We start from the raw sequence: 27,428 nt of genomic DNA on the forward strand, positions 1-27,428 counted from the left end.
TTCGATTTTCTTTATTATTACAAGTGTTAGCTAATAGTGAGGATGTTGCATAATTACTGGTACTGGCTGGATTTTGAGTGCAGGGTTCAAATCCTGTTGGGGGTTGTTGCATCACGTTCATCAATAATTCTTTGGAAAGGTATAAATCTATCTCATCTCCAACTAATGATAGACTAAACTCTCAAGCTTTAGTAAAACATCTTTTCTAACAGATGAGAGAAACTCTGAAATTATACCAGTTGTCATAGCTTGGGAGAGACGAGGATTCCTTGAAAAATTGTTTTGCAGACAAAATTTTTTGGAGATGGATTGTTGTTCAACTCTAATTATGAAGAAAAAATTTTTAAAATAATTACAACGAAAAAATTTTTTTCAACTGCAGTCACTCTCTTAGAGAATGACTAATTCTAAAGGGAAGCGGCAGATGAAAAGAGAGTCATTTATTTTAAGTGCATGGCTTAATTATTGTAACGTTTCATCAGATCATTTTAAAACATGTCTTGGCTCATCAAATCTTCCATTCAAACTTTGTCAATTGCAACTGCCACTTGCTTAATTTATTTTATTATATTTTCACCCCAAACATGGCACATTGCCACTTTGGTGTAGGGGACTACTATCAGAGACATAAACTACTGGGATACTATGTAGGTAGTTGGGAAGTAAGATGTCGGTTCACGTTATACTTGAACTTCTGCATGTCAGTACAGTTAGGGAAGTAGGGAGCCGGAATGGAATTCCAAAGTCTAGCAGTTCTGGGAAAGAAACTACTGGAGTAGAAAGCTCTGCTACATCTAGGGATCTCCATTGTGTAGGAGTGGGATTTAGCTGCTTGTCGGGTTTGTCGAGGGTATTTACGTTGTGGGGGCACAAGTGCTTGCAGTTCGTCAGAGCATTCACCGTTAAAATACTTGTAGAACAGGCAGAGGGATGCAATATTTCGTCAGTGGGACAGAGGCTGAAGCTTAGATGACAGCTCAGGACATATCAGGTTGGAGACTCTCTTTTGGACTTTGTCTAGGAGTGAGAGACTAGTAGCAGATGCACCAGCCCAAATATGACAACAATACTCCATACATGGGCGAATGGTGACCTTATAGAGGTACAGGATACTTTCGGGCATTAGTAGCTTTCTAGTACGGTAGAGAGAGCCTACCTTCTTCGCAGCGGTCCTGGCAATGCTCTCAATGTAATTGTTCCAACTCCTGTTTCCTGTGAACGTTAGGCCGAGGAGTTTAAAAGAAGTACTTTCAGTTAATGAATCTTTGGCCATTACTATTGGTGGTAGAGAAGGTTTCTTGCAATTATTAAAGGAAACGAGTTTAGTCTTGGCAGCATTGAATGTGACCATCCATTTATGTCCCCATTCCACTACAGATTGGAGGTCATCCTCTAGTGTTTCTGCCATTTCCTTAGATATGTGTTTATTTGTTTTCCTGTCGTGCCTGTTATAGAGCGTGGTGTCATCAGCATATTACCCATCTCAGAGGCAATTTTGTCGAGGAGGTCATTTATGAATATTAGAAATAATAAAAGTCCAAGGATAAACTCCTGGGGCACTCCCGCATTTATATCATTGTTTAGATGTAAGACCGTCTAGGACAACCTGGATTTTTCTCTTATCTAAGAAGGATTTAATTATGTTTAGTATTCGTCCAGTGATACCGTATGATCTGATTTTCCTGAGAAGACCTTCATGCCATACCCTGTCAAAGCCTTAGATATATCTAGAGCTACCGCTCTACCCTCCTCTGCTTTGTCCAGTGAATGGTATATATGTTCAGAGATTAAAGTTAGGATATCTGCTGTGGTACGGGCTTGCCTAAATCCATATTGTTGGTCGGTCAGAGGTTTAGCATCTGTAAGGTGATGGACTAGAGCTTAGTTAATTAAGGACTCAAATATTTTAGCAAAATGTGGGAGGAGGCTAATGGGGCAATAATTTAATGGGTCAGTTCTTTCACCAGAATTCTTGAAAACTAGTACCATAGAAGCAGTTTTCCAGTAGGCAGGAAAGCAAGATTCATTATGTCGGTTAAATCTGCGGTACGCATGTTGCCTTTGCGCAATGGCAGTTGCACAAGTAGAAGTAAACCATTGGGGAGAGTGTGGCTTGCTATAAAATTTCCGCGTGGGAACATGTGTTTCAATTGTCATTTTGAACCATTCAGTGATCTCATTTGCACACTGTTCAACAGGAAGAGAAAAGATATTTCCCGATGGGGCATTTCTGATGAGACACCTGATGGCTTTCCAGTCAGCCTTTTTATAATATCTCGTTGTTTTAAGCAATGGCTCTTCAGTCTTGGATCTAGAGTTTAGGGCAATTTTGACCATTATCACTGCATGATCAGCATTCCCAAGTGGGCTGTGGGCATTCGTTATACAATTATCGGGAACTGTGGTCAGAAACAGATCAAGAAGTGAAGCGTGTTGTTCTTGCTGGTCTGGGAAACGGGTTGGAAACGTAACCATCTGTGATAGGGAGTGAGATATAGAGAAGCTATGCATTGTGCTACCAGCTGCGTCTGTGTAAGTAGAGAATCCAAGCCAGTTTCTGTGTTGGATGTTGAAGTCACCAAATACATGTACTTGTGTACTAGTGTCGAGGGAAGGTGCTGTATCTATGCTGTCGGAGACTTTGTTTATTATGGTGCAGTCCTGGGTCGAGGGAGAGCGGTAGAGAAAATAAAAGTAGCTAATGTTATGTTGCATGTTAAGTCTAAAGCACATAAAGGCTTGATCATCCGATTCTAGCTTTGTTTCTCTAGTCAGGGGGAGGGTATTATGAATATAGACTCCAAGTCCGTGCATATGTCTGTCAGAGTCCTTACGGCAGAGTGGGAGATATCCAGTCATGTTAAAGTAATTAGAGGGGATGGAATCTCATTCTATTGATTCCTATTCTCATGTAAGCCATACTTATTTCCGAAAAGGTCCCCCCCCCCCACTTATTTGTAACTCTTTTATCTAATTTACATCCTGTTTACAACTGCATGCTAGGCCCACTTGCAAAAGGCAAACATGCCCACCAAACACTATTTAATTAAAAAAATTTTTAAAGTTGAAATTCTTTACTTGGATGACTTCCTATCCACTATTTGTCAGAATGTCATTTTGTACTTTTGCAAAATTTTCTGACTCCAAACTTAAAAATAAAATTTTTTCATAAGTGCTTTTTGAAATTGTGTAAATTACAAATATTTGAAAATCTATCTATTGTCACATTTAATTTTTGGAAAAAAAGTTTAGTTGAATGAAATTGACAATGGAATTTGCCAAAAATATAGTAATTTTGTCATTTTAACTTTTATATTTTCATCTAATATTTAATTATTTATTCATAATTGAATTTAAAAATTAATAAATAATTAAAATCTGTGTGTGTGTGTGTGTGTGTGTGTGTGTCTCTTGCCTCTTTTTCCACTTTCAACCACTGGACACTCAAGTCTGACTGATGTGAATAAATCATTCATTTTCTAAGAGATTTTGTTACAGTAATTTCCTAATTTATACTTTGAAATATTTTTGTTAATGCAGTATTATTTATTCATTATTCCTATTTCCTTATGTAATAAATATAAATATATTTTTTATGTAATAAATATAGATATATTTTTTTATGTAATAAATATAGATATATTTTTTTATGTAATAAATATAAATATATTTTTTATGTAATAAATATAGATATATTTTTTATGTAATAAATATAGATATATTTTTTATGTAATAAATATAGATATATTTTTTATGTAATAAATATAGATATATTTTTTATGTAATAAATATAGATATATTTTTTATGTAATAAATATAGATGTATTTTCTTTATGAAATAAATAAATATATATACTTTTTTTTTTTTCAGGACATTGTCACTGAAAGCTCTTCGTTCGACTTGGTTGCTTTTATTCCTTTATTGAGAGACCGTATTTACACTCCAAATTCTTTTGCTCGTCAATTTGTTGTTTCCTGGGTAAGTAAAAAAAAAACAAACAAACTTTCACACCCCTCCCCTTATTTCCGCCTGTATCAGAAAATATTCTATGCAACATACAAATATCAGTACATGATGTTACCAAGCTAATCAAGAACCTTGATTCCAGTAAAGCAACTAGCCCTGATGGCATTCCAATTATAGTGCTGAAAAAGCTTCGACCAGAACTAGCTCCCATTCTTGCAAAGCTGTTTAAGCATTGTCTTAAGGAGAGTTGTTTCTCAACACCTTGGAAAACCTCATCAGTGTGTCCTGTATTTAAGAATTTAGGTGATCGGTCATTTCCCTTTCTGTTTTTGAAGGCCAAATTGTTAAAAAAAAAAAAAGGGGCAATATGGCAACTTTGGATAAGAATATGAGAGTGACCTCTATTTGATGTAGTCTCATTTTCAAGCAGTTAGAATTACAGAATAAAATTCTCAGGATCATGGAATATATGATAGTTGTGGTTTTAAAATATAATTTGCATCTGAAAAGGGTGACTGCAATAAGAATGTGGAAAAGAACAAGCCTAAAGTGCGTCTAGAGATTATATGCAAATAACAAATTATAAAGTATTTTAAAAATAATTCTTGAATGTTATGAATTCTTTTGGATATTGTATACATAGATTTGTTCTCGTCTAAAAAAATAAAAAACAATTGTTAGCCTTGAAAATAATTCTTATAATTAACAAAACAAACTAATCCGACTGTCAATAGTTTATTTGCAACTATCATTTTCTTACATTTATTATATTGTTTTCTTGGAAAAAAAAAAAGTTCCCATATTTTATATCAATTTGTAGAGATGCTTTATAGATAATATCATGATTTTACAACAACAAAAAACATTAAAACATTTCATCATTTATTTCACTGATAGACCTTTCTTTTCAAGAACTTTCACCAGCCTATCACCATCTGATGTTAAATTTACAATTGTAGAGGCTGATATATTATTTGCAGCAACTTTAATTGCTTCCCAAACATCACGCTTGCTGTTAAATTGCCTCCCATTGCGATACATTTTTTGAGAATACGCCACAGGTTCTCAATGGGATTTTAGTCATAATTGTAGGCCAGTCCATATACGTCTCTCCAAAAAAAAAAAACCCTTTTCCTTTTGACCATGATTTTGTAAACTTTGATGTGTGACTTGATGCATAAAAATCATACATCTTAGCAATAGGTTGTTTATCCAACCATTAAAAGAAATGATGATCTAAAAACTCATTTTAACGCCATCTTCAACTTTAAATGGACTCACTATCTCATTGCTAATAATTCCAGCCCAAATCATGATGGATCCGCCATTTTGTTGACGTTTAACAAAATGTTTCGAGTCACGTTGGTTACAGACGCATCCTCGAGCACATCTGTGACCAGACGTGCCTGGCCCCGAAAGATCGCCAATTCTCAACGTCGTGTATCATAGATTTTTCATTCGACTATTCTTCTTACGGCCGGATCGTCATTTTCTTGCTGGCGACTGTCAATGGTAACACACATGGTTTCACAAAAGTAGAAATATAATAAATCGTGGAACAAAGAAAGGAAAAATACAAACGCTAATGTTTCACATATAATTGACGGTTGGACTTGTGAGTGTGTGTGTGCGTTCCCTCTGTTCTATCAATGTTACGTTCGTCTCTATTTCTGTTTCACAGTCAACTCTAAAACTGTCCAACTCCCATCCACCGCAATGGGCATCTAGTTGACAACTAACTGTATCCTCTACGTTGGTATCTGAGGTCTCCCACCCCCCTCCCCGGCAACTGGAAGCTGCCCTACCCTGTTTTATCTGTAGGTTTCTATTGTCCTATCAACTTTAAAAAGCTCGATCTAAAAATACCTAGAGATTTATTGTTTGTTACTTCGTATCTATTGTTTCCTGTTCCTTTGTCTATTGCCCCCCCCCCCCCTCTCAGCACTTAGTGACTCAAGTCCACCTCAGGTCCACTTTATAGTATCACACATCCATCTGGCTCATCAAGTGGGATTCTTGACTCGTCATTGAACAAAACTTTATTAAAATCTGTTTGCATGTATTTCTTTGCCCACAGTAACCTCCCCTGTTTTTATGTTTCTTCGTTAAAAATAGTTTTTTTTTTGGGGTTTGATTTCTCACATTAGTAAACTTCCTTAATGCTTTACATCTTGTTTTTCTTGACAATTTAGGACGTCCATCTGCCTCAAATATGAAAACACTTGATGCATTTGGATTCCTAATTACTTCTTTACGGATACGAGACAGCTCACACTTAGTTAATTTCCTGAATTCAGCCTGTTCTTTTTTCTTTCTTAGTTTCATTCCCATTTGACAAATTTTCTTGATTGTTTGATGATCCTTATTTAAATCTTTCGAAATTTGTTTTTTTTTCTTCTAATTTCTTGAATTATGTAGTTTTTTTTTCATCTATTGTTAGTTCTTTTTTGCAAGCCATTTTGCTAAATTCTATCACTTGCAAATAATCTCTTGATGCTGCAAAATACAATAAATATCAAAAACTTGTACAAATCTTATCTGAAACAGAGAATCAAGATTTTAGTGTTTGAAATTTTTTTTTCCTACATCTGTACTACAAATTATATCATTAAACATAAAAAATCGTCAATATTTTAAGAAATACTTGAAACTATCTGTATTGCATATCATCTCTAAATGCACTTTAGTATTTGGCAGAGAAAAGAATATGGCCAAGTTAAGAAATCGTGCTAATAACATGAATGTTGTGAGTGCTATCAATTTTGTAATCGTATGAGGAAGCAAGTCATAATTTTGCCTTGTAGTATTTCGATTAAACGTTATGTTAAAAAGGGAACATTTGAAAGAAACAGGGCAAAAAAATCAACAACATTGTCTGCCAGAATGTGCTGGACTGAATGAATAAATTAAAAATTGTCTCTTACAATGTGATTTTATTATTTGTATCGAACTATGTAGCACAATAGTATGAGTATTTATTATACATATTAATTTATCGCATTTGGCTCAGTTCTGTATTTAAAATACAATGGACACTATTTTCATCGAAATGTTAATAAACTCATTTTTGCTGAATGTTATTGGTTTTTCTGTCCCCAAAAAACTATTTCAAAACATTTGTTGATTAAATATATTTCTCATTCTGGGGAATTTCCACAGGTTCTGCTAGTCGTAAATATCTATCTAGAAAGTTGTTTTGGAAATCCATAACTAATCACGCCATCCATGGGATTTTGCTGCTTGGATTTGTCGTCGGTATTTAGTCTAAGGGGTACAAGGGTTTGAGGGTTTGTAGTTCATTGGAGCATTCACCATTAAAATACTTGTAGAACAGGCAGAAGGATGCAACATTACGTCGATGGGACAGAGGTTGAAGCTTTGATGATAGTTTAGGACCTATCAGGATGGCTACTCTTTTGAACCCTGTTCAGGAGTGAGAGACTAGTAGCAGATGCACCAGCCCAGATGTGACAACAGTACTCCATACATGGGCAAATGGTGGCCTTGTAGAGATACAGGATACTTTCAGCGAAAAGTAGCTTTCTAGCACAGTAGAGAGAGCCCACTTTCTTTGCAGCAACCTTGGCAATGCTTTCAATGTATCTGTTCCAACTCATGTTCACTTTGAACGTTAGGCCGAGGAGTTTAAAAGAAGTACTTTCAAGTAATGTATCTTTAGCCATAGCTATTGATGGTAGTGAAGATTTCTTGTAATTATTGAAGGAAACAAGCTTAGTCTTGGCAACATTGAATGTGACCATCCATTTTTGTCCCCATTCCACTGCAGATTGAAAGTCATCCTCTAGTGTCTTTGCTATTTCCTTTGATATGTGTTCATTCGTTTTCCCCTTGTACCTGTTATAGAGCATGGTGTCATCAGCAAATATACCCATCTCAGAAACAATTTTATCAGGGAGGTCATTTACGAATATTAGGAATAATAAAGGTCAAAGTATAAACCTCTGAGGTACACCCGCATTTATATCATATCATTATTCAACTCCATTAAAAAATTAAATCAATGTTTTTGTTTTTTTTGGGAGGGGGGGTTATTTTCATTCAATCAAAAATGTTTTGCCATAAAAACATATTTATGGTTTCTTGACCTTTTGGCTAGGATACAAGTATAGTATCTGTTCTCAGCATCCCAGCAACCTTGGATGTTTTACTACTGATAGTAATATTGCATATATCTCTCTCTCTCTCTCTCTCTATATATATATATATATATATATATATATAGAGAGAGAGAGAAAGATAATATGACAATGCAAATTACAACTGTATATTAATGAATATTAATTCATTAGAAGCTATTTATAAAATATGCAAATAAAGATCTGATTATATTTGTGGACTTTGCTGTTTAATATATATATATATATATATATATATATATATATATATATATATGTTAAAAGTCCACGTATGCTTCTAGGATAGTGATTTAAAGGTTATGAGGGTTTTTTGAAGCATGAAAAACGATGTTACTTTTTGTATTCATTATTTTTATATAACAATAAAAATATTAAATAGAAAAAGTAACATCGTTTTTCATGCTTCAAAAACCCTCATAACCTTTAAAATATGTCCAATATTCACAATTCTATGTATTAAGTTAGACTGAGGATTGAGAAAGTGTGTTACATTGAGAGAAATGCTATCAGAATGATCTGATGGTTATGTAATGTGAGCTTAGATCTGATGACATCAAAGGAAGATTAAGTCTGAACATTAGATTTAGAAATGTGCTCAGAGCAGGAGACTGTGATGGTTTGGCCATGATGAAAGGATGGATGAGAGTTCTTCAGTTAGTAGATGGAGAGCAATTGAGGTAGCAGTCAGTCAGCAGGGGAAGGGTAAAGAAAACATAGGAGAAAATGATAAGTTTAGTTTTGAAGTCAATTTCTAAAAGCCATCCAACACCTGTCAGTATGTAAAGCAGACATTAAACCGAATATGGTGTTAATGATGATGAGTGTTTTTCTGTTAAAACAGGTTAAAGTATATTTTGTCCCATTCGCCTTTAGTTTGTTTATTTAAATCAGTCTCTTATTGTTAACTGTCTTAACACAAACCTCTCTATCTCACTCTTCTCTCTCCCTCTCTCTTTCTCTTTCTATCTCTCTTTTTCTATTTATTTCTCTCTTTCTCTCTCAAAATTGTTTACCTTCTCAGAATGATTCAAAGAGTTGAAAGTTCATTCACTTTCAAGACCAAAACTATCTTTTTTATTTTCTACTGAATTTCGAAAACAACAACAAAAAAAAATGTCTTTGATGCAATCTCCTTTTGGGACAAAAATGTGGCAACTAATTTCTCAGGTATTTACCTTTTTTTTTTTTTTTTTTTTCTGAAACTGATTGTTAAAACCTCTTCATAAAATTTTGTTAATCTTAGTATTTACAGCTTTTAAATCATTTTAAATCATTGGCAACTATAATCTTTCTCTTTCTCTCTAATCCAATTTACCAAAATTACGTTTCTAACGATTATTATGGTATTGTCCCTTTGATTACTGTACACTCTTTGACACTTATCCTCGAGTGGCCTATGGGCCTTGATAAGTGGTGATTCCTTTGTAAAAAAAAAAAAAAAAAAAATTTAAGTTTCTGACAAAACCAAACTCTTTGCCAAGAACTTTGCAGCAAATTATACTCGATGCGATCAGAGCCACCTTCCACCAGAATTTCCTCTCAAGACTGCAAATAATCTGAGTGACATCTACATATCTGTTGAAAATGTTGCCACACTCTTCAAGAACCTTAATTTCAGCAAGGCTACTGGTTCTGACAATATCCCGGTCGCAGTACTCAAAAAGCTGCAACCAGAACTAGCACCCATCCTTACGAAGCTGTTCAATTGTTGTCTAAAGAAGAAATGCTTCCCAACACCTCTTTAGTCTGTCCAGTATTTAAAAATGCTTGAGATTGGTCTTCTGCATCTCAGGACAGACCAATTAGCCTTCTGTGTGTCATGAGTAAGTTGCTTCAATCCATGTTAAATAGAGAAATTGTCAACTACCTCAGCGACAAGCAATATGGTTTTCATCCTGCGAGATCTATAGCTGATGTACTGATTGTAATCTCACATAGAATCAGTGAAACTATCAATGAAAGTTTTCTCTCTAGAGCAATAGGTTTTAACATATCAAAGGTATTTGATAGTGTTTGGAATAAAAGTCTACTTAATAAGATTTCCAGCTATGGAACATCTGGAAATGTCTCCTCAAACATTGAATCTTTTCTCTCTGATAGGTTTATACAAGTAGCTGTTGAGAGGCAGAAGTTTTGTGCTTAAAGTATCGATACTGGCGTATGCCCAACTCTCTTCCTTATTTTCATTAATGATCTCCCAAATAACATTTTGAGTTCATCCATCGACATATACCATCTATAACAATGCTTCAAACACCAGTAATGTTCAAGGTCTCTCCGAGTCTCTCTCCTCCGATCTTGACCAGTTGGTGGTGCAATGTGGCAAAAGGTGGCAAAAAGTCAGTTTTAATGTTTCCAAAACCGAGCTCCTATTTTTTCCTAAATTAAATAGATGACACGTTCACAAGATAAAGAGACTCATTACGTACAACTGACATATATACACTCATTATACAACATAACTAAGTCAAAGGCTTTTAATTGAAAATTTAATATATAAGAATATAATGTTATTGTATAGTTCAGTGATAACATGATCTGTTATGTTCTGGGGCAAGGAAGCTGAAATTTTTCCTGTTTGAAACAATTAACAAAGAATAAATTTGTAAAAGTTATAAAATAATTTAGCTCACTATTACTGACGGTTCAGAGTTTCTGACATTCAATCAAAGATTCCTGTATATCTCTATCTCTACTATTATATAAAAGTCACTTTGTGTGCATGTGAATTCCTTCCTCATAGGTTCCGAAACGGCTGAGCCTATCTTTTACAAATTTCACACAAAGTTAATTTATATGTTTAGCAGTGCTTTTAGATATGTCTTGTACAGAAATCCGTCCGATAAGTTGCAAAAATCGAAAAAATCCAATCTTAAAAATAGTCTTTCTTCTGTTTTAGATAATGATGAATTTTTTACAGGGGATTATTTTACATTACACCGGCCAGTGTAACATAAAATATTCCCCTGTAAAAATTCTTCTATTTTTTCTATAACAGAAGAAAGACAAGTATAAATATCAGCTGACGTGATATTGTAAACAAACACAGACAGAATTTGATCAACAACATTATCATTATTTTTTAATTTTTTTTTTGCGAATTAGTCCACCGTGCAAATTATTTATTCCTCGTAATGTATAATAACAAATAGAGGATGAGTCTATAATAATACATACGCAATCCGCATGAATTAAAATATCATATGTAAGTGTATTGTACGACCGGGCAATGCCAGGCGGCCAGCTAATAATGTATAAAATGTCTTAGTGTTGTGCTAGGAAAAGATGAAGAATAATTTAGATCATGGCTAATGATGGTTCGGAAGATATGACATCCATTCTGATATTCCTGTATTCCATGCAAAGTTAGAACATTTGCTTGTGTTATAAGTTTAAAAAATTTTACACAGGCTCCAGAAAAGAGTCTCCAACTTAAGAGATCCCGCACTGTCGACCAAACTCCAACCCCTGTTCTATTGCCGCAATGTTACATGTCTGTGCCTATTTATCCCATGTTCTAGTGAACTTGTAGCACTTGTACTCTCTCGGCGTAAATACTCCTGACTAACCTGATAAACAGCAAAATCCCACCCTTACTCCATAGACATCCTTAGATGCTGGAAGGCCTTCATCTCTAATAGTTTTTCCCCTCAAACTGCTAGACTTTGGAATTCTCTCCTTGTTTATCTACTTCCCTGACTGTACTAACCTACAGAGGTTTAAACATAATGTGAACAGGTATCTCGCTGCTCAACTCCCTACATAATGGCCTCTGCAGATATGGTCTCAAATAGTAGCCCCATATGTTAAAGTGGCACTATGCTTTGTAAAGAAGAAGAAGAAATATTATTTTAATTGGAATTAATTGGGATGGGTATTATTTATTTTATTTATTGTGGACTATTATCCTCATCTTTTTTTTTTTTTTTTTTTTATTTCACGACATTTCTGCCAACTATTCCTCTGGCCTTCGTCAGGTAGTAACCGCGAGGGATAGGAACTCTGAATCTCCTGACTGCATTCACTGCAATTACTGCCTTCCATAGTTGCTGTTGTCTCACCACGTTTTTAGTCAACTAAGCCTCTGGCCGGCTTTTGGGTAGGATTGAAACCGCTATCTTCAGACAATTCTCACCTGGAACCGTAGAATTCCACCTGACGAAGACCAGAGGAATAGTTGGCAGAAAAGTCGTGAAACAAAAAAAAAAAAGAAAAAAAAAGGATAATAGTCCGCAATAAATAAAATTAATGAAGAAGAAATAGTCATGCTATTTTAAAAATAAGGAAATATCAGAGTATCAATTCAAAGAAAAAAAAAGAAAAAAGTTAAAAAAAAAAAGGAGGGGGGGTTAACGATGTAAAAATTTGTGGTTTTATTGTACAGTTGATGTATCGTTAGAGATGATAGTCATTTCATTTTTATGTGTTTGGTAAGTATTCTGGATTGACTGATGTTGGTTTACTTTTTAAACAACTGAAACGTAGTACAGAGTGATTGTGGTAGTGGTGGTGGTGGCGGTAATTAAAAAAAAATGAAAACAAGTAAAAGTTGATATTATCTTTGAATGTTTGTTTGGGAGAATCCGGGACATAGGATAAAATATAATAAATATTGAATAAGGATGAACTGGATGAAGAATTTCTGGAAACACTCATGAGTGCTTTTTTTTTTTTTTACAAAGGCATCACCACATTATCAAGGCCCAGAGGCCACTCAAGGATAAGGGTTAAAGAGTGTACAGTAGAAATTGGTCAATATAGTAATCATTAGTAATGAAAATTTGGTAAATTTAATAACTTATATGGAACGGCTCATCAAGAACTTATTTACTTTAGACTTGAACACAACCATATTGTAGTCAGCCGGAAAGCAGGAAAACGGAAGACAATTCCACAGGCGTGCAGTTCTAAGAAAGAAGCCTTGTTCATGGAATCTACGTTTAGGTTTAGGCACAGATAAAGAGTGGGGGAAATTATTGATAGTGTTTACAGCTAGACGAGTGTTTCTTGTGAAAGTTTGGCGAGGGGGGACCATAGATTGAAGCTCAGTTGAACACTTTCCATGAAAATAACGATACATCAGAGACAAACTCGCAACATCTCTTCTGTGAGATAGAGGTTGCAAGGAGGAGAAAAGGACATCTCCTACGAGGCTACGAAGTCTATTTTGAACTCTATCAAGGCAGGACAAGTCCTTTCTAGCAGCTCCTGCCCAGATGTGGCAACAGTATTCCATCCTTGGACGTACCTGGCTCTTATATAGGTAGAGAATAGCATCAGCAGTGAGATATCTACTGGATCGATAGAAAGATCCCACCATTTTTCCAGCGGCCTTGGCAACATATTTGATATACGTGTTCCATTTAAGATCAGGAGTAATGGTCAAGCCCAGAAGCTTGTCAAAACTTGAGGCCTCCTGAAGACGAGAGCCATTCATTTCAATTGATGACAAATGTGGATTAGAATGTTGATGATGTAAAGAGAGAAGCTTGGTTTTAGATGCATTAAAAGTAACCAGCCACTTCTTTCCCCATTGTACTACGTGCTCAAGATCAGAGGAGAGAGAATTGGAGAGAACTTGGTCGTTTACTGTCTTAGATGTGGTACCATAAATGGTAGTGTCGTCAGCATAAATGTCTACAAATGATGTAAGGATATGATTTGGAAGATCATTAATGTAGATCAGGAAAAGAGTTGGGCCCAGGATGGATCCCTGAGGGACACCGGCATTAATACTGTGAGCTTCTGATTTTTGCCCCTCAACTACTACTCTTATGAACCTATCAGAAAGAAATGATTTAATAATTGAGAAGACTTTTCCAGCTATACCATAGCTAGCGATCTTATGAAGTAAACCTTTATGCCATACCCTATCAAAGGCTTTAGATATGTCAAGAGCAATTGCCCTAGAAAGATTGCCACCGTCGAGAGATTTGCTAATCCTATGCGATATAACTGTAAGGACATCTGCTGTAGATCTAGCAGAACGGAAACCATATTGAGTGTCACTAAGAAGGTTATTTTTGTTGAGATGTTTGATTACTTCTGTATTTAACACAGATTCTAGCAACTTACTCATGACGCACAGGAGACTTATTGGCCTGTACTGAGAGGGGGATGAGCGATCACCTGAATTCTTAAATACAGGGCATACTGATGAGATTTTCCAGGGAGATGGGAAACTATTCTCCTTAAGACAACGTTTAAACAGTTTTGTAAGTATGGGCGCTAATTCAGGTTGAAGTTTTTTGAGTACTATAATTGGAATACCATCAGGGCCAGTTGCTTTACTCGAATCAAGGTTTTTGATTAGCTTCGCAACATCACGTACAGATATACGTATATCACATAGTGCTTAAGGTAATTGGAGTATAGAACAGATTAGCATATGAAGTGGTCGGTTATTTGTTATTTTCCTATAATGTCTGAAGGTGTATGAAAAAAAAACGCAACTTCATTTTATTATGTGGAAGAAAAAGATAGATGATAGAAGAACATATATTATTCAAATTTATATTGTTTTGGGAGTATATCTGCTCATACATAAATAGAAACATGTTGTGTGCTGGTAAAAAGGGAATAGGCTGAGTACACATTATTTAGGCAATAGGTTTTATAGTATCAATATCTGAGTTTGAACCTCATGTAAGTCTGAAGGATATGTGTTTTATAAATTTAAAGAAACATAATAAAAAAACATTACATGAATATATTTTTTTAACTAAGTAAACTTTTTTGTAATCGTCAAATGAAATGTAGACAAAATCGATTCTACATTATTCCCATGTGAATTATTTTTATCAAAAATGTTCAAAAGTTTTTGATATTAAAAGTGCTGCATAAATGCATTCATCGTAGTTACTTACTCTCTCGTAAAAATACTGAGTAGCATATTTTCTTTTGACAAAACTTCGCATATTTTTTCTTTGTAATAGCTATAAAAATGGTAGCAGCTTGATGAAGATGGAAATTGATATTTGCCTCCCCACAACGACAAAGTTAAACACGGGATTAGTTTTTAATGTGGAGAAAATCCAGCTAACCAAGATTCTGGATTGGGACAAGAAAAAAAAAAAAAATTGCCTCAATCTAGAAGGATTTCTCCTTAACTGACTGAAGACAAAAATGAAGAAGTATCAGAACAGTGTATCCAGATACTGTGCCAACAACGGATCAAAGAGCCGGTATAAACTCAGCAGCAGCAGCTCCACTGTTTTTAATAGGGTCGGCGACCACAGCTCTCCAAATTATAGAGCCATGGTAACTCGGGAAGACAAGTAAAAATGGTAGTTTCCTGTTGATTTCCATTTTGATTCAGGGATACATCTCCCCAAGTGCCCCCAGATACTAACCTAGAAATTTCTATGACTTGGTGTGGTAATATAGCGCCTAACCTTTCTAAATGGTCACCCATCTAGTACTAGCCAAGCTCATCATTGCTTAACTTTGGTGATCTGGCGAGAACTGGTGTGTCAGCATGATTTTGCCGTATAAACTAGTGATAATGACACACACATTTATTGATTGTTTTTCCCACTACTCCAACCTGTGGAAGTTCATTGTTAATATTTCGGATTAGTCTATTAAAATATAAAACATTAGGTTGTATTCATTTTATGCAAGTTGAAAACAAACAAAAAAAGAAAATGGTACAAGCCAAGTTATGAATGAATCTAATAAAATTTGAATAATTAATATCATTAAATATGTGTTCAGTCTGTTTCAACATGAAATGTCATTGGATAAACAAAAAAAGAAAAAAAAATGTTGCCAATTTGTTAGGAAACAGGGGAAGCCTTAGGAATTGAAAATTTTTATTTTTTCTTCCTTGGCCATCTGTTTTTATTATGATTGTGAAGTGGATCCACTTTTTAACTGGAACTGTTTATTTTTTTCTGTTGATCAATATATTCACTGGAATTCTGTAAATATTTCTTTTTGGAGAATATCAACAGCCGAAAAATCAATGAGATGAAAATTATTGGATTATATTTTTAATTTACCAACTTATCAATCTATCCATCCATCTATATCTATCGATCTATCCATCCATCTCTCTATCTCTCCAGCAATCTCTTTCTATCTCTTTATCTATCCAGCCATCTCTCTATCTCTCTAGCTATCTCTCTATCTATCCATCTCTCTATCTATCTAGCCATCTTTCTATCTCCCTATCTCTCTAGCCATCTATCTATCTATCTATCTATCTATTCAATATGTAAAAAAAATGAACTTTCTTTTCCTTAAAAATAACACAATTTAAAAAAATGTCTTTAAAAGACCATGTATAGTTTTTTAAATACTCATTAATACACCAACTTCAAAGTTTGAATGCCTGACCTTCATTCACCAAAGGATTATAATTAAAAAAAAAATGAATTTAAGAAAACTGACTTGAAGCATAATTTACTTTGCTCCATTTTCTCACCATATCTACTAATGATCACTTTAATGGATCACTTTAACATTTGTCCAAAGATGGAGGTCTACATTTTTGCTGAGAGAAAGAAAATTCAACCACCATAGACATATTATTAAAAGAGGAACAACCTTTGTTGAAATGGATTTCGTTTATTTATTGGATAATGCTGATGAATTCTGGTCTGCATTTTCTCTTTTTATGGTACCGATCTTTTTCATATTTTCTTTATTGCTCACAATCTCTTATTTTCTTTCTCTTATATGTATAATATATGTGTATTATTTCATGTATCCTTTGAAAATTTTGTAAGGAGGTAGACTGTTTTAGCAATCGTTTTCAATATTTACTTCAACAGTGCTCAATACATGAGTTGAGCTAGGTAGTAAGTTATGAAAATATAGCAATTTAGCTACAGAATTTTCTACGTTTCATCCCTGAAAGGCTGAAGTAGCCTGATGAATTTGTACCAGGATGAAACACAGAAAATTCTGTGTAGCTGAATTACCATATATATTTTTGGTTCTTGACCAGAATTTCCCCTATATTAAAATAAATAAAAATTAAAAAAAAACTGTATGATACACATGCCCGTGATGAAATGAAAACGTCATATTCCAAAAATCATGTAAATTGATCAAGTAGTTTTATTTTTAATTAAGAAAATCAAATTTTATGAGTATCCAAGAAGTAACTGTTTCGCCTGCCATTTTGAATAATTCTGGACAAGAACCATATTTTCAGAACTTGCGTGTGTGTAAACAGAATTTCTTGTATTGTCTGTGACGATTTTTGTTGATGCAGATGGGGTTGGTACTTGACTGCTGATTGTATTGCACGTGGCCATTTATTTGGGGTTTGAATCTCTTCGTTAATATACTTGCTGCGTCTAGCCACACTGATAAATTGTAGATGATGAAACAACTGTCTGTGGATGGCTGTTTTATATATCTCCATAATAAATAAAAAAAATTGTAGTTCGCTTAACATTTCACTGCAGTTTCAACGTATTACTAATCCCCAGAGGTGTGCTCAACTGATCTCTAACGTCTGGCATACTTGAGTATGTAAAAGATAAATTGGTACATTTTGAAGTGTTTTGTAATGTCATGAAACTAATTAAAGTGAAATTTATCTGAAAAAATATTGAATCCTTCATTAAAAGTCTACAAACTTAATTAGGCTTTGTTGTGGAGAGGTTGATTTTGCTATATATATTTACGTATGTCATAAGTATCAAATATGGTGTCTGGCTGTATAGATGCGATCATGTTTTGGTCTTACAAAACTTTGTGAGATCTATGAATTAAACATGGTTACATTTTTATAATCTTTCATCATATTTTATTTTGAGGCTCTATTATTGTATTTTATTTATTTATTTGCCGACTGTTATCCTCATCTTTATATTTGTTGTTTCACAACGTTTCGATCAACTATTCCTCTGGCCTTCGTCAGGTGGTTAACCGCGACAACAACTATGGAAGGCAATAATTTTTGTGGATGCAGTTTGGAGATTCAACATTCTTATCCTGTTGTGGTCAACCACCTGACGAAGGTCAAAGGAATAATTGGCCGAAATGTCGTGAAAACAACAATTAGAAGATGAGAATAACATTCCACAAATAAATAAATTATAAAAATTACTCATCTCAAAAAGAATTTCAGTTAATTAAAAAATATAACAATCGGTACGGACCATTGGAAGAACAAATATAAAAAAATGTGGATTTATAAGATCAAAAAATCCAACGGACCCATGGCACAGTGGATAGAGATGCGGAATGTCTATGATTCCAGGTGAGCATTGTCTGAAGGTAGCAGTTTCAATCCCACCCAAAATCGGTCAGACTATGGAAGGTAGTAATTTCAATCCCAGCCAAAGCCAGTCAGAGGATTAGTTGGCCAAACCATGGTAAGACGACGACAACTATGGAAGGCAGTAATTGTTGTGGATGCAGTTTGGAGATTTAACATTTCTATCCTGTCACTGTTAACCACCTTCGTCAAGATAGGAACAGAAGAATAATTGTCCGAAACGTCATGAAAACAACTAGAAGATAAGTATAACAGTCCACAAATAATTAAATAAAATAAATTATACAAATTACTCATTTCAAAAAGAATTCTAAATTAATTCAGTAACTCTACTATTGTATTCGATATTGGATTGCTCTACTCAAAATATGTTTTAATATAGTATTTTGGATCTCTGTCTCTCATATATATATATATATATATATATAACTACTTCATTTACTCACATAAAATTAATATACGAAAGTATAAATTTATGCGTAAACTTTAAGTATTTACTTCAAAAGTGCTCAATATATAGGTAGAGATAGTTAGTAAGTTATAAAATATATATGGCAATTAAGCTACACTGAATATTTCGCGTTTCATCCACTCTAGGACTCTTCAGCCTGAAGAGTCCTAGAGTGGATGAAATGCGGAATATTCAGTGTAGCTTAATCGCCATATATATTTTATAACTTACTATATATATATATATATATATATATAAATAAATAAATTGGGATATAAAAACTAAAAGGCAATCAACTAGTGTTTATTCAACATTCATGACTTCTGCTCGTTTGAACACTCTAGATTGTCTAATATCTGCACTTGAATTTGACGTTTAAGTTGTTAATTTCCTTCATTCCTGTGGCAATTGTTTAGTGGCCCTGAGGTAAGAGCTTAGCAGATGGAGTCATAGGTGACTTTGTGGCTGGGTTTGAATCTCCTGACCTACATTGATGATTGCGTAAGCATTAAATGTTAGTGTCTGTAGATATAAAGAATAATCATTATTTAATTCTAATTATATAAATATATATATATATATATAAATATATATATATATATATATATATATATATATATATATATATATATATATATGAGACTAGATTACTTGTAACCTTGTGTGTTGCAGATATTACTATAATTTGATCCATTTTGATTTCATTCAAAAGTTCACAAATTTTGAAATATGTTTTAAGAAATATCTTCTTGCATAAAACTAATAAGCCTCTTACTACTATATTATCTTATTATATTGCCATCTAATTTACATATGTGTTTACGGTGTGTATGAACAGATTATGTAAATTGGCCGAAAAGAGAGTCACTTTTTTTCTAAATGTTGATAGAAATGAAAACCTGTTAGAGGTTGAATAAACAGTGAGATTGATATAGAAATACATAGCTGATAGTGAGAGAGAGATACATCGCTTGAATTGTTTGCAAATTATGGCCAGTTAGGGAAATTAAAATGAAAGTTTTGTTTTTTCAAACATATGTCAGTCTTAAAACTGAAGAATATTTTAGCATGTATTTTTTGCAATTAAAATATATAAAAAAAACAAAAACTGAGCAAGTCAACGTTGTTTAACTCAATTTTAGTATAATAATAATAGTGTCATGTGTTCAATGCAAGAACATTGGAGGCTCCAAACAAAAGTCTTTGAAAATAAAAAATTAAATTTGTATTGGATTGCTGTTCTTATCTTGAGTGTTATTCTTGCAACGTTACGGTCAGTGTAACTTCAGACCATCAAATGTTTCTTGCTGAACTCGGGGAATCCTAATCCTATGTAGATTTCCAAGTTAAACCATATACACCTGAAGAAGGTCGGAAGTTTCTTTGGCCGAAACATTGTGAGAATGACATTCAAGATGACAACATCTTAAAAATTCAGAAACATAAAATATTGAAGTTTTATTTTTATAAAAGTAATAAAGATTTTTTTTTAAGTTAATATAGTTTTTAAAAAAAATGAATGAATGGTATTTGTGAAAAGATTTTTATATTTTCATTTTTTTTTATTTGTTTTGTAATTTCATTTTTTTTGGGGGGGGGGGAGGGGTGATTCCTGTTACTTCAATATTTATTTTCAGGTGATTCAGTTCAGCAGCTTCATCATCTTTAGATTGGTCAAATTTTTTTTTTTTTTGTAGATTTCGGTACTTGATGCAGTACCAGATATCAATATGCTGGTTTTGTTACCAGACATTTTGGATGGCCTCTTCAAAATTCTTGGGGATAGCAGTCGTGAAATCAGCAAAATGTAAGTCTCTCATTATCTGCAATTTATTTTTAAGGAATTATACCCAACATTGTATTTACTAGTGTTGGGATGATTAATCAGAAGTGGGAAAAATCAGAACTTTGTAGGGGTATTGGAATTGGAACAATTTGTGCCTAATTTCTGATGTCTAAAACGATTCTTTTATATATGTTGCTTTTTAAATTTAATTTTTCATTGCTGGGTATTAATGATAAAATGATGTCTGTTTATTGATTTTAAACTATCAATAAAACTAAAATTCTAGCATAAATATATTTTTGTTTTTTATGTTTGCAAAAATATATGCACATATAGCATGAGTTTTTATGGTAATGAAAAAACAAACAAAAAAAAACAACTTTATATATAACCCAATATTTAGACGTTTGAAAAGAATTGGAATTGGTATCAGAATCTGAAATTTAGAACAGAATCGGAAATTGTATTGGAATCAGAACATCACTAGTATTTACCCGAGATGTTTGTTTTTTGTTCCAAACAATAAATATAGAGTTAAACACCGTTTTTTAGATTGTGACCATTTAAAAATAATTCTGATTGGAACAAAGTATTTTCTGAAATTAATTGAACCGAATTACTCTTTTTTTTGTGTTGTTTTTGCTTTGAAGAATATACTGGAACAATCTTCAAGAAAAATTGACTGACCAGAGTCAAATATTAATTTTGTGTTTTCATTTAATTCATACATGTTATGTATATATATATATATATATATATATATATATATATATATATATATATATATATATATATATTTTTATATACATATATTAGTTGATGAAACTTTTGTAATCATCCAGTCAAATTTGTTAGTAGTTAAAAATTATTTCTTTTCTTTTTTTTTTTTAAGTTAAAGTTGTAAAGTTTTTTGTATAAAGATTCCATCAGGTTTTTAAGAAATAATTTAAAATTAGGTAATTTCTCTCTGTTGCACCCTTTCTTAATCCAATCAGGTAAACCATAAAATCTTTCTTCTTCAGAAAATTACCCGAGTCTTCAGTTCCTAAACCAAAATTTTATTTCCCTTATATCTAAACATTTTAGTATGAGCACATAGAGCTAGTATATCCAATAAAAGAAACTTGCATTTTAACTGTTTAAAACACAATTTGATAATAGGCCAAAAATTTGATTTACTATAGTTTTCAACTTGGATGAGGGAAATCATATTGTGTTTGTATATACAAAAATAATGATTAATGTTTATAATTATATGCACTTTTATGATTATTATGAAGGAGAGGAGGAGGAGGAGAGTAATTTCCCCAAGGTCAAGATCAACATTTTGTTCTACTCTGTATTATCCAAAAGCAATAAATTACATATAAATTTGAAAGCTCTAGTAAATGAATTACATCGTTGTCATCAAAGAAGAACGCATTAAAATAAGAGAGGAAAGAGGGAAAATGGGTGTGGTGGAAAGAGAGACAGAAAGATAGAAGTTTTAATATAAACCTTTCTTAAGTTGTATTTTGGTTTTTATAGTCCTGGATAATGCCAGGTAACCCCACTTGTTTTAAAATAAAATAATTTCAAACGCATTATTTTTTATTTGATGGAAAATATTTTATTTATTTGTGGACGGTTATCCTCATCTTCATACTTGTTGTTGTTTCACCACTTTTCGGTCAACTCATCCTTTGGCCTTCTTCAGGTGATTAACTGTGATGGGATAGGAATGCAGAGTTTAATAACTGTATCCCCAGTAATTACTACCTTTTGTAGTTGTTATCTCACCACGTTTTTGGCCAACTAAACCTCTGGTCTGCTGTGGGTAGGATTGAAACCGCTATCTTTAGATAATGCTCACCTGGCACCATGCATTATTTTTATTTGGCAGAAAATGTTTTAAGAACTTGAGTAAAGTTTCCATAAACGAAATTGAAGATGTGAAATAAAATATTGAGTTATGCTTTTGATGACCATATATGTGAAATAGACAAACTTTTGGCTGGGAGCAAAGTGTAGTATCTGTTCTAATATTCAACTTTATCTGTTCTGTCCACTATCAATGAAGTTAAAACCTTTCTAGGTTGAGACTATTTTTATTTTTGTCCCAATCCAGAACGCCCCCTCTTTTGGGGAGCTGGATTTTTCCCTACTTTAAAAACCGATTTTGTGTCTAACTGTGCCATAATAACTAAGGACAGACTCTTCTATATTATAGAGATCATTTATTGGCAAATGAGATGAAAGAAGCTCTTAATTGCAATTTAGGTGACTGTAACTGAATATCACAAAAGTATACCCCCCCCGCTTCTCTTTTTCTATGTTCTCCCTCTCTCCTTTTCCTAGCCCTATAAATAACATTTTCATTGAATTTCTTCTCATTGTCTTTGTATTAGCTTGATTGAACATGGTTTGTCAATGGGGTGTGACTCATCTGGCTTCTCTCGATCACCCACCCCTCTCACCCTCAAAATTAAAAATAAAAGAAAGCAACAACAAAAACAGACTTTTTTTTACTTCTATTTATTTATTTTTTTGTTTAGAATATTTTGTTGGTTGTTTTATTCATACTTTGTAAGTTTTTAATGCCAGTTGTGACTTGGTTTGGTAGCGATTTTGATAGAGGTCAAGTGACAGCAAGCCATCCACAATGCTCTGACAATGGAATACTTGCTGATTTTATTTACCAGTAAGGAAAAGTGCATGCACACAGTACAATGTATTAATATTATAGGAAAACAATTATAAAATAGGAAAAAAAAATTTAATGGAGTCATACACAATAATCTGATATGTATTGACATGTAAGTAAAATTTTTGTAGAATATTATCCAATTTTGATATTGCAAATGTGTGTGTGTGTGTGAACAGACGTCTCACTGCTCAACTCCCCACTGTCCCCTGTTAGACATGATCTCAAATTGTCGCCACTTATGTCACTTATATCGGCAATATGTCTTGTTTGGCGGTGAACAAGAGTAAAAAAAAACAATTTAAAAGACAAAAAACATTTTGATATATGGGATCAAGATTTAAATTATTTGTAATCCCATTCGCATTTTAATCTTGTTTATTAAGTCGTGGTGGTGGTGGTAGTGGTTGGGGGTCGCAACTCAGGTTGAGAAAGTTGGCTGCTGGTAGCATTATTATTACTCGTACTTAGTTGATCTCAAATTATTACACTTCTGCTTGAATACCATTTTGAAAGCCACAGGCACCTGTTGCAAGTTTTTGAGTGGGTAGTTTGGTGGGTGGTTTTTTACTGTCGTCCTCGGAGAATATTTTGAGATTAAATGAAACCCATTTCAAAAGCCATCTTAAGACCATATGAAACCAGTACTTGGGCACATCTTTCTTCCTAAGTTTAATGTCATCATGGTATTTAAATAATAATAGTAATAATTTGCTTTTATTTTTGGAATGCTTTGCGATGAGGCTTCATAATTTGTGTATTTATTCTTTTTGCGGACTGTTATCCTCATCTTCATTGTTGTTGTTTCACCATGTTTTGGCCAACTCATCCTTTGGCCTTTTTCAGGGGATTAACCCTTATGGGATAGGAATGCTGTAATTCCATGTGAGCATTGTCTGACGATAGCGGTTTCAATCCTACCCAAGTAGGCCAGAGGATTTGTTGGCCAAGATATGGTGAGGCAACAGCTATGGAAGGCAGTAATTACTGCGGATACAGTTAAGAGACTCAGTATTCCTATCCTGTCACAGTTAATGATCTGAAGAAGGCCGGAGGATGAGTTGGCCAAAGCATGGTGAAATAACATCTATGAAGATGAGGATAACAATCCGCAAAAAAAAAAAAAAAAAAAAAAAAAAATTAATGCTCACATTGAATTATTATTTTTTTTATTCCTGTTAATTGAAATAAAAATAAAATAATGAAAAACCGAAACAAATTTTTTAAAATTCTATATATATAAAAAAAACAAAAAAAAAAAAACAACCATAAGCATGACTATATATTTTGATAATGTTTCTCCAAACCCTCTACCCCAAAATATCTCCAATGCTGGGAAAATACTTTTTTTTTGTTTTATAGTTTTGATTTTATTTTAATTTAAATTTTTTTTATATAAATTACTGGCTATCAATTCGTTCTCTTCAAACTTACTGAAGCCTATAACATGTGGTCTAGCAAACTTGACAACATTTCCTGGTGTATATTACTTGAGTAATAATTATAATAATAATAAAATAATTGCTGTCTGTAGTATGATTTATCGTAAAAACTTTAACATGTTCTCATTTAAACATTTTTATCTTAAATAACATTTTATGAAACAAACTCCAACTCACATTTCTGAATTTTTAAGATGAGGATCAGTATATCTCTGACCTTCTTTGGATGTATGGATGTATTTTATCAAACTTGGGGAATCTGCGCAGAATTTTGAGCGGAACCTTTTATTTAATTGTTACCCTTGTGAATTAAAGGGTTCTGCTCAAAATTTTCCTCACCCTCTATCTGTACCTAAGTCTAAACACATATTCCATGAACAAAACTTCTTTTCTAGAACTGCTCATATCTGGAACTCTGTTCCACTAGCCTGCTTCCCAGCTAACTACAACATGGTCATCATCAAGTCCTATGTAAACAAATTCTTGTTGAGCCATTCTCTTAAATAATCAAATTCTACTCAATTTCCACTACTAACAATCACTTAGATGTTATTTCAGTGACCACCTTACACTCAATTGTTATCCTTGAGTAACCTTTGGACCTTGATAAGTGGAGACTCCCATATGAAAAAAAAAAAAATGGTCAAAGAAAAAAATCATGCTATTGTTACAAAAGTTGGGAACAGAAGAAAATGCTAAATACAACCCCCTCTCACAAAAAGAAAACCGGAAAATATTATTTAGTGAAACAACAAAAATTTTACCAAAAATTTTCGATAAAAAGAAACAGCCTGCTTCATACTGAACATAAGTGTTGTAATATCGTAAAATGAGAGAACGATTGTTTGGTCATGTTTTCCAGGGGTTGATTTCTTGTTTAATCCAGACATTTTGGTATAAGATTTAATGCTTCTTTGAGGTTTTAATGTTTTCAGATATTAATTTATAACATAAAACGACATGACTGAAACCATTAGTTATCATAATCATGGTTAACGCATGACACATTTATTAATTAAAGGAATTATCAAACGACCTGTTCAAATGTCTAATTTTTGTGCAAGGTTTAATTGTAACATAGTATCCATTTACATGCAGTTCGTCGCAAGGTAACAAAGAAAGGATTCAACTCCTTTTTTCTTCAGTTGAAATAAGATTTATTTACAGGAATTTTCTAGAATAAGGCCTTATCTCTTGTTCAAAAGTCCTCTCACACTCCAATGTGCTTAACAAGATTTTTCCGTGTCAAACACGTGGTACTCTGCCCCATGACGTCTGTTAGATTATGATACCAGAGTACAAAGAAATCAGGTTGCAAAAAGTAGCAGAAGAATACCAGCAACTGTTGTTGGCATCCTTCCGTCTCAATAGACAATAAAAAAAACTTTCCGCAAGGTTACCCTACGTCAGGCTCTGCCAATACTACCGCTAATGCTGCCTTGCACCTGCCACTCCTCTCCTCCTGTTTATTTCTTCTCTCTTCGCTCAGCTGGACACACTTCTTGACTTTGACCCTCCAGGAGTCACGGTCTGCAGCTGAGGATTCGAGGTCAGTAGGGTTGATGTTACCGGATTTTAAGTCCCTTTTGCACACATCCTTAAATCTGAGGAGAGGTTTACTGGTTGGTCTACTGCCAAAACCTAAAAAAGGATGATTTTTTTTAATTTATTAAATCAATTGTTTTTTTTTTGTTTTTGTTTTTTTTTGTGTTTAATAATTATTGATGTTTTTGCTTTTTTTTTTGTTTTTTTTATCTTTACAGGTGTGAAAGTGTTTTGAATGGTTTCTTACTAGGAATACAGAAGTCCAAGAATGGGGTTAATTACTCTGGAATGGCCAATATTCTTATCGTTCATAGTGCAAGTTCAGGTGAGTCGGCTATTTTTGAATGTGAAAAAGTTTCCAGAAAGTTCCTGAAAATAAAAGGAAATCTGAAACTAAAATTAAAGATTTTATTTTGGACACAAGTAACATTCAAATATTTTTACATTTGAGGCATTTGGTGTTCACTTGCCAAATAATGTAAAATAGTGCATATGTAAGAAAATGCGGAGGAGGCAGTCAAGGCAGGAGTAACACAAATTAGAAATCCACGTGAAGGTACGACAATTGTCTCAAAAGTAAGGCTTCCTATTTTTTAATTAAAAATCTGAAGCGTTGAAGACAGGAGTGATACCATTAAAACGAGCAATCTATTGTGCTCCAAAATTTATTCTACATAGTCATCACTTTCCTCAATGCACTTTTGCCAGCCTCTTTTGATGCCTCGTCGCAAAAGTTTAGAGCACACTTTGTCACTCACATCTCTTGTCGCCACTCTGAAATCAATGAAACCATTTTTTGACTGTGCTGATATCAGCTGCATCGGCTTCGTAAACTTTTAGGTTATGAATGCATAAGTTCAGTCATCATAGCGATGCAATTTGCAATCCCCTCTGATCTATTTGAGTGGAATAAAAAACAAAAAACAAAAGGAGGCATTACTTTTGGAACATCCCTCATATCTCCCCTCAAAGCCATATATGGAAAAAGAATAATAATTTAAGGTCAAAATAAAAGGTACTACCAGATAAAGCTGTCTGAAGATAGCAAAATGATATTGTTTTTTTCCCCCTCAATCATGTTTTGCAAATCAAAAAAATTTTTTTTTCTAGAAAACAACCAAACCAAACGCCATAAATAAATATTTGAAGATATAAAGAAC

The 27,428-nt window shown here is 33.4% G+C and overlaps 1 protein-coding gene across 2 annotated transcripts in view; it reads left to right on the forward strand.

Annotated features, from left to right (window-relative positions):
* Positions 1–27,428, forward strand: part of LOC145246583 (protein VAC14 homolog) — a 470,245-nt gene that overhangs the window by 47,915 nt on the left and 394,902 nt on the right. For both annotated transcript variants that reach the window (XM_080108197.1, XM_080108198.1), the window contains exons 5-7: positions 3,872–3,979; positions 20,510–20,619; positions 26,487–26,593. In XM_080108197.1, the coding sequence (XP_079964323.1) occupies positions 3,872–3,979; positions 20,510–20,619; positions 26,487–26,593 (325 nt within the window). The remainder of the gene's footprint in view (positions 1–3,871; positions 3,980–20,509; positions 20,620–26,486; positions 26,594–27,428) is intronic.

Source organism: Euprymna scolopes, chromosome 24, assembly GCF_053919585.1.
Source record: "Euprymna scolopes isolate OS-2025 chromosome 24, ASM5391958v1, whole genome shotgun sequence".
NCBI lineage: Eukaryota > Metazoa > Mollusca > Cephalopoda > Sepiida > Sepiolidae > Euprymna > Euprymna scolopes.